The sequence below is a fragment of the Semicossyphus pulcher genome, unplaced genomic scaffold, assembly GCF_022749685.1.
Source record: "Semicossyphus pulcher isolate SPU_LCO1_2020_fin unplaced genomic scaffold, fSemPul1.0.p SCAF_4, whole genome shotgun sequence".
In the NCBI taxonomy this organism is placed as follows: Eukaryota; Metazoa; Chordata; class Actinopteri; order Labriformes; family Labridae; genus Semicossyphus; species Semicossyphus pulcher.
Window position 1 is genome coordinate 28,791,754 of NW_027211715.1, and position 14,908 is coordinate 28,806,661.

General features: G+C 41.3%; 1 protein-coding gene across 1 annotated transcript in view; it reads right to left on the reverse strand.

Moving 5' to 3' along the window:
• Positions 1–1,713: 1,713 nt before the first annotated feature.
• syde2 (synapse defective 1, Rho GTPase, homolog 2 (C. elegans)) overlaps positions 1,714–14,908 on the reverse strand; it is a 56,532-nt gene continuing 43,337 nt past the window's right edge. Inside the window, exons 6-8 of the mRNA XM_069680068.1 lie at positions 10,702–10,883; positions 10,344–10,575; positions 1,714–5,964 (exon numbers count right to left, since the gene is read on the reverse strand). Coding sequence (XP_069536169.1) covers positions 5,276–5,964; positions 10,344–10,575; positions 10,702–10,883 — 1,103 coding nt within the window. The 3' untranslated portion in view covers positions 1,714–5,275. The remainder of the gene's footprint in view (positions 5,965–10,343; positions 10,576–10,701; positions 10,884–14,908) is intronic.

Genomic DNA, 14,908 nt, shown 5'->3' on the forward strand with positions numbered 1-14,908 from the left:
TGCGGCTGCTTTGACTTCTCATGCTACCTACCAGAGATGTGAATCACCTCAGCAGCTTATTTTGAAGAAAAACTTCACTTTAAAGTGACATTTAACTGTTTCAGCAGTCTGCTTTTGAGTCTACCTGTGGTACACGTTGTTCCGAGTTTAGGTTAATTGTATACATCCCACAAGTGCTCCTGGTTATGTTGGTTTTTGGAGCCACAGGGAAAGTGCAGCCTTCCTGCAGTGGATTTTACTGGACGGCTAAATGCAGCTGCGTCCTGGGAATGTCCCTGAAGCTGGAAGTCGTTCTGGGAGATTCCCACAAGCCAACAAGGGCAATTCCCCGTGTTATTTATCTGTTCTCAGAGTTACAATGCTCCCAAAGCAAAGACTCTACAGAACAAAAAACACAGTCCAGTTTCCTGCAGTTAACGAAACACTTGCCCAATAGTTTCCTCTCAAGAAACACAGTGTTTAGAAGGGTTTGGGAAAGGGCAGCTAAAGTGTCAAGATTATTAATGGGCTAAATGCAGCGGTATATGTGTAACTAAACAAAAGAAATCTTAACAAAACATTTTATGATTGAATTCAAGGCTTTTCCTTGCATGTAGGAGAGGTAGATGTTAACTAGGATCAATAAAATGTGAATATTCTGATGGTGCAAACCCAGATTTTTTGCCATTTCTTAGCACAGAAATGTTTTTTCCTTGTTTAGACAGCTGTATAATCAGATCTGGGAAATCCGGTTTCAGTGTTTGTGAAGTTTTAGGTCAAGTGAGTTTAAATGAGCTTTAACTTTTGGGTTGTTCTGGTCCTTCATTTCACATGAAAATAATATGAGTGCTAAGGAAAGGTAGCCTGGGAACCAGATAAAATACAAGCTCCTGATTAATTTGCTCGCAGAAACATTTGGTCCCACTAATGTTTAGACAGATTTTCATCCAATCTGATAAAGGTCGGGGCACTGGCATTGTTTCAAGGTAAATTGTTCAGGTTAAATACAATGCACAGGGGAGCGTCACAATGGCTGCTGCTGACGTGAGAGTTCTGACTCCACTATTGCATCAGTATTTAACTTAACTGTGGTTTATTTAAAGTGTTGGCCACTAAATCCTGTCATGCACATCGCTGGTGTCTTATGTTGAACTAGAAGCCATATGAACTGGATGTTAGAATTAGCTACCTAGCCTACTGCACCTTTCGATGCTCTAATTCAGGGGTGGCCAACCCTGCTCCTGGAGAGCTACCTTCCTGCATGTTTTGGGTTTCTCCGCACTCTAACACACCTGATTTGAATGATCTGCTCGTTATCAACCAACTGAAGCGTCACAGGGGATTGGTAACGAGCGAAACATTCGAATCAGGTGTGTTAAAGTGCGGAGAAACCCAAAACATGCAGGAAGGTAGCTCTCCAGGAGCAGGGTTGGCCACCCCTGCTCTAATTGGTGGAAGCATTCAGAGGCACTTTTGTCTGTTCCGTTTGAAATATCCCTCAGAAATCAAAAAGATCTGATGTGTTTAATTCCAAGCTACAGCTTTTAAACTACAACCTTGCTTATGTTGCGGAAAACCTTCTTATAATACAATATATATGCGTGAATGTCTCTGAGATTAAAGCTCAATTACATCCTTTGCAGATTATATAAATCCATTATAGCCAGTAATGGACTTTCTAAATCAGGCAAAAAAAGCAGCACAGTCCACTTGTGAATGTAAAATAATATACTTTATTATGACCATACATTTACTCAGGATCAATACAAAGCACTTTTCTGTTTTGTTTAGTGACATTTTCTCTCCAGAGGCAAAACAGGACGAGACAGATTCAGATGTTTGCTGATAAACTCTGTGACAGAGATGTCGTTTAAAGAGACAGTAACGCCTTAACTATTGGAAGAATACATCAAAAGGATTTCTGTTTTTAAAAGTCAAATTGGATCTTTGAAGTGTTTGAGGGTTAAAATCAATGTCAGCATCTGAAGAATTTAAAATGTTTTTAAACACACCTACATGAGATTAAACTGCAGGTGATGCTCGATGTGATGCTGGGAAATGAGGCCTTGGATCAGTTTGTGTTTTGCCCGGGCTGACAGATGGTTTAATGGAGCCCTGCTGGAACAGACTGACAGCACCAGCTTCACCGTGAAGCAGCAGGACTGTGAACGGGTACCATGTAGGAAGGTGGGGAGTCAAACAACAGTAAAAAAAAAATGATTGGGTCATTCCTTTTCAAGCCAAGTTTTGTAGAGTGGAAAATCGACACTATTTCATTCTACAAACACGCTTTTTTGCGCATAGTTATCCAAGTTTTCTTTTTCATTTGTTTAAAGACAAACAAGACTGTCGATGACAATTAAAGATGGAGATTTTGGCAGTGAAATAACGTGCCATATGCTAGAATAATGGTGACTATTGATTATATGTACGTACAAGTTGGAGGCGTCCCTGTCACGTGCAGCACCTCACCAAACAGAATCACTACCTGCCTGTAAGTCCTCTGGAGAAAAGCTGGATCGATGCAGTCATCTGTCTATATGAGGAACAGTGTGGCGGACAAATGAGCATACAATGCAAAATAAGTCTTTTTACACATAAATATCAAACACAAAGGCCGATGAGAAAGAGCCTTGTTTATGTCAGTAAAGCTTTTGACCATGCAACGTTCAGTACCTTTAAAAAAAAACACCAAAAAATTATGAACACAGCTTAGTCCACCAGAGACACGAAACAACGACAAATATATACACAATACGATAAAAATAACAATATCACTTTTTCTGCCAGAGCACGATTTTATCATATATTTTACAGCTAAAGTTGTACCATTAGTCCAGCACATTAACATGTGTACAGGTAGCTTGAAGGGAGGAAAAGCAACTATTACTACAACACTAAGAGGTCATCAGAAGTATTTAAATACGCCATTGAAATAGAAGCTGTAAAAATAATATACTCCGAATACATTTATATAATATATACATATACATATAGGTTAAATACTGATCATTCTGAATCCCTGGATTGCTGAAAACGTCCTTTGTCCATTTAGGCAGCTAGCTAAGTCGTACCACCTGAAGCCCTCCGCTAACAGTTTCCACCGCTGTTCTGAAAATTGTGCTTCACATTCGGGCTGTGGATGTTTCACGGTTTGCCAAAATAAAAATAAAATAAAAGCTGGGAGAACAGAAAGGTGACTGTTTGGTGGTTTTTAAAGGAGTAGATTGACATGTCGGGAAAATTCACTTATTTACAGATAGCTAGTGCAGATGAAAAGATTTATACAAGTTAGCTAAGCTTGTTGCTGCTTAAAGCATGGATTACAGCTATATACAAGATATCTTGTGTCTTGTTGAGTTTTATACGTGCTGGTACCTAGTTCGGGGGATCTTTTTTTGCCTTGAGCAGGACCTTGAGCTAGCTTGTTGCCCTACCAGCACTTTCAACAGGAAGCTAGGCTAACGCTCTTCAGGAGTGTATCTATGTACCAAAGATTCTACATTTCGCAGCTCATTATCTCCTAATATGATACTTATTTTATGCTCCAGCAATGTTTTTTTTCCTACATACAAAGTTCATGTATGTTTTTAATGGTGAGTTTCTTGAAACACACAGCTTACTGATTTTGAACCCAAGCACTCCAAAAACGGCCAATAGGTTAAATTAGCACTGAGTTAGCTTGTAGCAACCAATTGTAAATTTAAGCCTTAATATAATTAAAACAGGTGATTTATATAAAAATTCAACCCCCACACAGTTGTCATGAATATGTAAATTAGCTATAGAGACCTAAACTGTCAATAGGATTAATTTTCTGTTGTAAAGTTGGGCATCTGAACTTTGTGGTCTATGGGGATTGACTCACTTTTGGGGCCAGCCTCAAGTGGCCACTTGAGGAAATGCAGTATTTGGGGGTTTTAGTGTTGGTTTCATTTTTAAATCCTGGAAGTAGCTGCTTCGTTTTTACCTTTGAACAGGGCCAAGCTAGCTGTTTCCCCCCTACATACAGTCTTTATTTAAAGCTAAGCTATTTTTTACATGTAGCAAACAGACATGAGAGCGTTATCAATCTTAATCTCTGCAAGAAAGTAAATAAGAAAATTTCCCCAAATGTTGAAGTAATCTTTTCTGCCTTTACTGAATAAAACATATTTTCTGTTTTTAGTTGCCTGCTTCAAACCATCATCTCTACTGCACAGCTTTCTTTGAACAAAGACGAGACTGTTATTACCCTTACACTGTATTAAATTAAGACAGGTGTATGTACACCTGTAGTGTATGTACACCAATCTATACTACTGCCTGCCTCATAAGTGCGTCATTGTTGTACAACATTTAGTGTTTCATACCTCAATAGAAAAACTCTCTGCTGCCTTAAAAAGGAAATCCACCCTCAAACAGAATATATACACATTCCTCTCCTATGATCCCAGTTTAACTTACTAAACACTGTTTACAATGCTGGAAATTAGAGGAGGTAAAATCTTTCAGCATTACAGAATTTATTGAACACAGTGGCTGCCTTGTAGTCCTGAACCTAAATGTTTTCTTCTTTCACTAATTAAATTACCTAATTATATGTTTTTGTTGGACACCAATTCTTGCCCTAATGGATCCCAGATGTAGAAATGTCCAATGTCCAAATGCTGCTTCATAAGCCTTCCCAGAAAATACTTTGGGGAGAAGCTCTGGAAACAATGACGCTGCGCTCAAAAAGTGAACAAATAATGTCTTTCAGCATCTTTGCTCGACAAATGGAGGCATCTGTGTCACAGTTTTAAAGCCCCACAGTACCCATGGTGGATTTGTACCTTTGTATATATACTGTGGCCTTTTTTACTCCTAACATCACAGAGGTTCTTTTCTTGGTTGCCAACAATGTTAAGATCTTACGAGGGCATACATTTTATTTCAGGGTGGATTTTCCTCTTGTCGTACCACCTTCACACAATTAAGGCACCTTTTAAACCCCTGAGGGGTCAATGGGTTCTTCTAATAAGAAGAGAAGCAACAATAACAACATGGAACACAGAACCGGACTGAAACAAAAACAACAAGTAAGACAAATTAAAAGAAATAAAAATGTTATGGAATGTCAACGTTTAAGGTACAAATGCCAGAAGTGCCCCGATTCATTACATCTCCTCTTGTCCGCTTGTTACCCGCAGCACCGCGGCATGCTGCCATGATGACGGCACATGCTCTGAACACTGTAGCTGTATCCTGAAGCACCGTCATTAGTAAAGATCGTCCGCTCCAAACCTCGTCAGGCTATAAGAGTGTGTGAGTGGAGTCAGTATCCGACGTTGAGCTTGTTCTTGTTGAGCTCTCTCTCCAGGTTTCCGATCAGAGTGTCGATGCTCTCCTGCAGGTCTCTCAGGTTGACCCTGTTGCTCAGCACGGGGCTGATGTCCTGGATCTTCATGTAGGCCTGATACGTGTGCTCTTTGGGCAGCCGAGGAGGGAGGATGTGTTCGCACATCCTCTCCTCCTCCATGTCCTCTAACAGCTGCCCGTTGCCTGAACTATCACTCTCTTCTTGCTTCTCCTCTTCCTCTTCTTCTATTTCCTCCTCCTTCACCACCTCCTCTCCCTGAGGTTGTTCTTCCTCAGCAGGATCAGATGCAGGGATTGTTATCGGTTGCCTATTATCTTCTTCTGCCTCCTCAGGCTTCTCCTGCCCCTCCTCAGCTGCCTCTGTGTCCTCAGAGGCCACATCATCATAGTCCGCCTCCTCTTTGCTGGGAGGAAGTAGCAAGTCGCAAGGGAAGTAGCGCTCACCGCAGCCGCTCCAGTCACCAGCGTAGCGGTTGCTAGGGCTGTCCAGGCGCCCTGGTTTGGGACGTAGGACGCCCGCCATCTCCGATTCAGAAAGGTTCAGGACCTGTGGACGCTCTTTTCTCCGCCGTAATGGAGGAGCTGAATGCAGGTCGGATGAGGCTGCAAGAGGTGGGGAGGAGTACTGACCGTATGGGTTCACAACTGGAGGAGACAGGAAGAGAGACACAAGACAGGCACGGTTAGTCAGGTGTACACCGGCCAGCTGAACGTGTATGCTTTAAGGAAAGGTTGGACATTTTGAGATATACGCCTATTTGCTTTTTTGCCAAACGTTATATCTGCTCTTAACCCTAAAAAGTAAATTTGAAGCTATAGCCAGTGGCTTGCAAGCTTAGCTTAGCCTCGTAGGTGGATTTTCTCTACATTTGTAAAGAATATTTCCCAAATTGACAAAACAGAATTGATTAAAAGGTTAGCTCACCTAAAATTACAAAAGAAAAAAACTGTGGGAAAAATTGTGGGACCCCTGACACATTACATACCCCGAAATGATTAACACATATACTTGCCATGCCGTGCTAGAAGTCAGAAAAACATGCTGAAGTTAAACCACCACACTCTGTGACTTTGACGCCATCCTTCTGTACTTTTTGACAAAACCAAACTTAAAAATTAACTTAACTAAAACCTGTTTGGATGTTATGAACAAACCATCTGTGCCAACAAAAGCAACAGTAAACACTCCAACACAACCAGCACAATCCGGTTACCTGTCTGTCTTTATTTCTGTGTACCTACAACTGTTGGTACCGCAAGCTCTCGCTTACTGCATGGAAATGAACAAAAAACAACAAAGTTAAAAGTTTGGGCTACAAGTCACAAACAGTACAAGCTGTATGAATTAAAACCATACAGAATATGTAGCATAAAAGAGGACCTTTAAATATTTCCAAATATTATAATGATGTAAATGTTGTGGAGCAATTTACATGCTCTTCATTGTGCTACACTAGCTAACGGCTCAGAAGTGGAGGCTGCTAACGCCAACATACGACATTGCAACACAGAGTACAAACCAAAGAACAAAAATTTTATTCAGTAAAGCCTGTCTGGCCAAAAAGGAGTGTAACCAACGTCGGCAGAAAACTAGAGTCAACACGGACAGGGCATTCGCTTTTTTGGGGGAGTTTCGCCTTGTCATACGTTAGCTTGCTCGCTGATTCAAAGTGCTAGCTAGCTAAAGTGGAAAAACACTGTTTTGAGGTGATAACTTCTGCAAATTCCTCTTGACTCTCTGGGATGATTTAGCTGGTTAATTAGCTAATGTTTGATTACTGTTTACAAATTACTATATCAGCCTAATTTACAAAGGAACGAACGCTACACGCATGTAGAGTAGCAAATTTATTGCTAGCCGGTTAGCTTTAGCTTGCTTGCTCTTTACAATATCGCTAGAAACATAATCTGATTGGATATGTATGTTGGCTTGCATGCTAAAATTCTGTACCAGCTATTTATTTTTGTGTTGTGACACACTAAGTATATTTTAGACAACAAAAAATAATGTAGCTCATGGTTGCAAAGGTGTATTGCTAATGTGATGAGGTTGAATCACCTTTAGTTGTGTTTATGTAATTTAACTGTTGAGGGAGGTAACCAGGATGCTCAGAGTCAGGATACTGACTGCAGTTTACTTATCACCTGCCGTTATTATAAATAAAGGCTTTCTGAGAACTCCACATAGTGCCTTTATAACAAAAACAACGATGAACTATGAACCACCTTGACCCCATTTCATTCATAAAGAGTGGTGGTGGCTGATTCAGTATTTACGTGCATCCATTGCATGCCTTGCACCTCTCCTGAGGCTAAAGACTCGAGCAATTATCGACTAAAACAAACAGAAATTATCCTCGTTTAAAGAGGCAACGTGCTATTTAATTTCAGACGTGATTCACTGATGGCATGATTAAAGTCATTAGCTGTCAGCAGAGAACACGAGGGCAGGAAGCAGACACAAAAACTGAACCTTGCTGGTGGATTTAAGAGTGTTATCCCCGCACACAATGTGAGATACAAACACGTGCACAGACACAACAAACACCCACACTCCCCTCTTCTTCTTCCTGTCATTCTGTCTGTCTAACCATCTGCTCACATACAGTTGGCAAAATACATAAATCACACTGAACACCCCCCTCAGCCCCTTCAACACACATATGCTCATGCTTGCTCACACCTCAGACTTGCCCAAAGACATGCACACTTCGAGGCTTGAACAACGATGCCTCGGAGGCTGGGGTATGTGTGTGTGAGGGACGTAAAGAGGCGGCTGAAAGTATCCTGTAATGGCTGTGAAATGTAAGGGTGAAGCTTCAGGGGCTGAGGGCTAAGGTTAAGCCTGGAATGTCTTTAATTACAGTCCAGGCGTCCTTCACTCTGAGCTGGGGAAGCAGGATGAATGGAGATGTCATTGAAGGTGTAAACAAAGGCTTGAACCTGGGCTGGAGGTTCTGTCAAGGTTATTACGGGTCATTATAGGCACTAGCTTGGTGACATCAGCTGTAGGCAGGAGTGCAGGACAAGTGCAGGCGTCTACTGAAGATTAAAAAGCATTTTCTTCAGACTTGACCCTGCTGCCCTCCTTCATTGTCTGCATGCTTGTTCTGTCCTCTAAAAGAAAATATCTTTGCATTTTTTGGTTTAACTTCCACTTGTTCTTCACCCGGCTACCTGCAATTACTGGATTCACAAATGCTGACTTATTAAGTTGCTGCACTTATGTTCCCTCTGTGTGCGTTCCTTCCTCTAGTTGATGTAAAGGAGGGTGGAGGGGGCTTAACCTAGCGGTTTACACAAAACTGGTTCGGGATGCAGTTAAATTTTGAGGCCAGACCAGACATGGAGTCAGCTCTTCTTCAGGCATCAATCAGCAGATGTGGTTAAAGTTGTAGGTTACAGAAGAAGAGCTGAATTGAATCTTTTAGGCATGCCTGGGAATTTTGTCTACAGATAATCTGGTACCAATTTTTCCTTCCTGATACCTACACTTGAGTATTTGCTGATACCAGGTACCTCTTAATACGAGCGCGATCAAAAGATATACAAAATATTGGTAGATAAACACTGATTGTTGACATTTTGCTAGCTTTAACATAACACTGACTGCCAGCACCACACTGTTAATGTTTGGTATTGCAAGTAAACACCCGCACACTGTCCAGCTTGCAGAACACTTCAGTGCTCGACCTTCATTTTGCCTGATGAAGGTCCCACATCAAAACGTTGCAAGCAAATAAATGTATTTCATGCAAGTTGGACAGTGTGCGGGAGTTTACTTGCAATTTTAACAGATCTTTTCCTCTCTACACACCTGTCCTATGAAACAGATGTGGGAAGTTTTTCTCCCATTTGAATGCTTGGTACTGTCACACAATATTTTAAGTGGATTTTATGGGGAATCGTTGAATCGACTAGCATACTTTCCATTACCTGAAACCACATTTTAGGCAGTATCAGAGGCAGATACTGATACTAGACGCTGTCGTAACAACTCAGTGAAACAAAGGAAATGAACAGCTTACTTCCAATGGCGATACAGTTAGCAGTCTTAGCTTGGATTGATAACCATATATCTTTTGAATAGCACAATGGATTTTCAAACGTCTTATTACCTTAATAATTATAGAAATGTAAACAACTTTGAGAGGAAATGCTTCTTTTCAGCTGAGGTGAGAACAGGCAAACTGCCGACTACTATTAGCAATAAGGTTATGCCCAAAAAGCAGCAAAGATGATTGTTTAATGTTTCTACAGTAGGTGAGACTTTAAACACACCACAGCAGGCACAAACCGGCTCACACATTGATTAAACACAGGTTCAACACAAAATTTAAACACCTAAGGTGAAAAGATATGAATTTAGTTGCTGCGACTGATATAAAATTCACTGCCTGCAGCTCTTTTTCATCACCGCTGATTAATCTTTGGGCTCCTTCATCTCTCACACTGAGCAGACAGCTGCAGCTGGCAGAGAGCAGCTGTGCCGGCAGACAGATGACCTGTGGTGAGAGGAGCTGGTGCTGGGTATCTGTCTGGTCTCTGTCCTTGGTTGGTGATTTATCTTAAGAAAGGGGACCACGCCTTAAAAGTTTGGTTTACACTGGGGCTTATTTCCTCGGCTGTGATTGGCTCAGTCTGCTATGATGAAGCAGTCTGTGGAGGGTTTCGTGTTTGAGGGAGCCAACAGATGGTTGCCCGTGGCTATCAGAGCTGAACTCGTGCCAGTGGCGGATAACCTCAAGGATCAAAGCGGCCACGCCCTTTTACAGGCCTTTGTAGAGCTGAACCGCAGAGCTGGCACCGATTTGTGAAAGACCCTCAAGCAGGCAGGGCTAAAGTCTTTATATACTACCACTACATTTAACCCAGAACACTAAAAACATCAGTTGTAAAAAACTAATTATAAGCTGGAAATGATTAAATAAGAAATCAATTTCCGCTACGTATGACATCTGCCTGGTTTGATTGTATTTAACAAAGCTAAATAGCAATAACAAAGGCCTAAAACAGTGTCTCACCTGGCCACAGCTGCAGCAGGTAGTGCAGGACCTCGATGTGTTTTTTGAAGTGCAGCGCGCTGGCGAGCTCCTCGGAGTCGATGAAGACTCGGTTCGTGTGGCATGACGCCTCCTGGCGCTGGCTGAGCAGCACGGGGCCGAAACACACCGCCAGGTTCTGACACGTCATCTTATTCACTTCCTGGTAGGACGCTACCAACTTGAGGTGGTCGAGAAGCCTCCGCAGTGTCATCTAAGGCAAAACACACACGTTAAAAATGTTGTTGTAGGAAAAAGCTTTGTTTCTTCAATTAATTAAACTTCTAGAAAACAAGGCTAAATTTCAAATCACACTCTGAAAGGAAGCCGTGTTCCTCACCCTCTCCACCTCCGGCAGGTTCTCCAACAGGCTGACGGTGTGTTCAGAGTCGGCCTGGTCGTTCTCGCAGCCCGACGGTCCTATCCTCAGAGGCCTCACCGCCATGGACTCCAACACGGCCTCGTACAGCGGCTTGGTGATCAGAGGGTAGGGCAGCTCACGCAGGTAGTCCTTCAGTACTCCTGAAAAGTAGCAGAGAGAACAGAGTGTGAGGAAAACTGATGCATCAACACAGTGAGTGGATGTTTGTCACAGAATAATGGAGATGATAAACTTAATTTGTATGGAACGTTTAAAAAGCAACTTTCACTGAGAATATTTGACAAATCCGGAGCTCTTCTTATCTCCACAAAGCCTTGTTACTGAGATATAAAAAGCGGTTATTTTTCCCTTTCTTTTAAATAGCTGAACCTGCTGCACTCTCTTGGCTGCTAATTGAGGTCCCATTGTTTCCTCGGGGGGGATCCTGTGGCGTCTACCAAAATGCCTGATAGGAGTCGGCCGTGATTTAGCAGCCAAAAGTATCGGAGGGGGCCTGTGGTGTCTGTGACGGCACGTTCACACCTGTGACTTCAGGCCTCCCGCACTTCAGACAAAAGCTGCGGGAAAACATGAAACCCACGCTGTCTGTCTCCACTAAGCCCCTGAAATATCGCTGGCATCTCTTTTCATCAAAGGAAAGGGAATAAATACGGGAATAAGAAAGGCTCTTGGCAGGGTGACAGCTCTTTGTGGTGAGTGTCTGCTCTCTTTTCGCTCTGCATGGAGCTGGATCAGTTTTCAGAGACAGCTGGGGGCTTTGTAATCAGCCATATTGGTTATGCTCCAAACTAATTCACTGTCTATGACTTACTACTCAACTAATTTTGAGGGACAGATATCATTTCAATGATTTTGTTAACAAATGATACGGCCAAATCAGCACAGTACACCGTGGTCATTTTCAATGTAAGACAGGGGACATCCAGCTTTTAAAGTCCATGTGAAAAATCTAACTTTAATGCCATTGTAAAAAAGGAGTTCCTTCATTACTTATACTTACATTTGATATGACTTAAATGGATCAAACGACCAGCTAATAAAGCACACTGTTGGTCTTATCATTCACAAATTTAAACGACACACGTGATCGGTTAAGAATGGCACGAAAAGTTAAAAGGAAAGAATCTTAATGTATACAGCAGAACCAAAGATATCGTGTTTTTTATGCGCACACATTCTTCTTCATCAAAATCAGGTGCCTACATTCAGGGCCACCCATAAGGAGGGGGGAAGGGGAAAGCTATCTGGGGCCCAGGTGTTAAGGGACTCCTGACGGCAAAATACAACCTATGTAAGCATTAGTATCCAATTCTTAATTTGAGCAGAATTACTTGCCATAACTAATTAAAATGCCAAAAACTTATAATTTATTTATTGTTGCTTTACTGAAATCTATCCTGTTTTAAACTCCACGTCCTAAAAATGGTATAAGTCTTTTGAAACTTTCCGAGCCAGTACTTGCACATAAATTGGGATGCTATAAAAGTAAGGAGGGGGAGGAAGGGAGTTTAGCTCGCCAGGCATCAGAGATGAACTACAGCCAGGAGGCTAATGTCACAGTTGATGTGACTGACCAGCAGTTGGCTAGCGCCAGTGAAGGCACCACCACTGCCACGTCTTCCTCTGAGGGGGAAGATGTGGTGGATCATTTCGATAATATCAAAGACTTTATTAATTTTACCTTGTCTCTGGAATTTGAACCAGCTGTGACTTCTGTGAATAATAATCATGCCTCAGCCCATTCACTGGACCTTTTCAGGGGCCCAGTCATTTCTGAGGGCGGGACTGCCTACATTACCCATAATGTAATACGACTGCTGACAGCTGAGATTTGGGTATGCTATGCTATTAGACTGTAGATGAGGTGTGCACAACAGGAGTTCAAAAACAGGTTTATACAACTTTTTGAAGCAGCCTACAAAGGTTTTAATCTTTGACTGCAGCGTGTATTGATTAGGCACTGCAGCTCTGCTCTCTGGATAGACAAAAAACACATCTGAGCAAGCTTAGCACAGACTGTCACTGAGTTCACTGAATGCCCTCTGGCAGAGATGGAACTACACAACATTTAAAGCACATGCACATGTCAAACATTGATGTACAGTTCAATGCTAATACAGGAGGAGGCAGCGTTTCTGGGTTGTTGCACATGTTTAAATGGAATGAGATTCATGTGATTGGAGAGTAAAAAATGCAACTATCAGTGTGCTATGATGCTGCTGCTGCTTTGTTCTATTTATGTGCTGTCTTTACATTTCTCAAATGTGGATTTGCTTATTTTCTTTAGTTGTTTTTTGGCACTAACTATGATTCTTTCATGCTGCTGATTTATGCAGTGCTAAAATATGAATACTCAGATTTAGCATAATGCATTCTTTGATTTGAGCTTATTTTTCTTTATTTAGTTTTTGGCACGAACACTATGACGCATTCATGTCGATGATTTATGCAGTGGTTAAAAATGTATTTTCAGATTTTGTATGATGCATGTAATGTGATGAGCTAAAACGGATTTGTGCCTCAGGTTTCTGCATTGTTTTCGGGTTTAGATATCAGATTGAGGATAAGATCTATCCGCGTTTTTCCCTGTAACATTACATAGGATCAGATAACTGTCTAACCAGAGGCATGAATATTTGTTATTATAACATAGGTAAAGTAACATTTCTCTGCTGCATAGCTGGCATACCTTATTATCAATCAAGTAAAATGCTTTGTACGTGGAGTTTAATCGACAATTCACCTGGCAGCCGTTTTCTTTGACATCATGCTCAGATTTGAGGTTTAATGCTGTTATAAAGTCGTTTAAACATATTGAAACTGACACAACACAATCATTTAACCTCTTCTCAATTGATCATTAACGGAAAAGACAATGTATAGTGTAAATTGGGAGGGACACTGGGCCATATTTCAAAGTAAAACAATATATTTGTTAAACACTTAGCCACTAATGAACAATAGCTAACGTTAGCATTCAACCTCTTTCTAGCTAACGTTAACATTTGACAGTTTAACATGACACAATAGGAAAGGTATAAATATTTCTGTAATATTAGCACATATTTTGGACAGATTTATTTTAACCTTGAAGTAAAACACACTTGACCTTTCCTAATTTATCTTGTTACATGTCAAAATTTAATGCTAGCTAGAAAGTGGTTGAATGCTAACGTTAGCTGTTGTCTAACGGTAGCTAGGGGTTACCAAATGTGTAGTTTTACATAATATATAAATATAGCCGGATCTCCCCCTAGATTTTCACTTCCCCCTGTCTTACCAGTTGATGATCAAGACTATAAAGCATTTGAGCTTCCAACCGTTAGCATGAAGTCTATGGTAAATACTCGATCTTTGGAGGTGTTTTCTTAAAGAGATGGCCTCATGGCAGCATGTTACTGAAAAAATGTACGAAGCCTTGTTGTATCATCCTGTTCCGAGAGGCTCTTTAAATAGTGTCAGGGTACGTTGAGCTTTTGTATGTGACACTGATTAGGATGCTTTAAATAGAAGCTTCTAATTTGTCACTTCTACATTTCTGGATTATCTCAAATTAGGTGTATTTCCTGTTGCCTTCTATTTACAGCAAACTACAATACGAGTCACTGTAAATCCGCCGAGATCCCTTTAGGCCCAGTGAGGAGAACAGAGGGCACAATTTAACACGCTGACTTTTTAATCCCAGTAAGTCCCCGCTATGCTCTTCAGGGAGCCTGAGGCTGAAAGCTTGTCAGTCGGCTCCTGACTCAAATTGTGGCTCGATCTACCGTGTTAATGTGTGGAAAGTAAACTGGACAGACGAATGTTTAAAACTGAACCTCAAATTTCAGCGTGTTTAGGTGATGACGCTTGAATTTCCTGTATTCTGTTTTCACAGTTACATTGACGTAGGAGCTTTTGGGATTAGAGAGTAAAAGAAGGATCTGTGCCAGTTCAGTGTTACACTACAGAGCCTCAGATTAGCTTTAGGTTCACTATCTGCACAAACAAGAGCTCAACACGATGATCTGCTGTAAACTGCAGGTAACACTGACGATCATTGTTCAAACTGCTCAACCACTGTTCAAAATACCACTTGATGTTTTACTATAAATTAAAAATTAATCAGATAACTAAATTTGAATTATCGCTTATTTCTTTACCAGTGTAAAAATGTGTTTTCTGC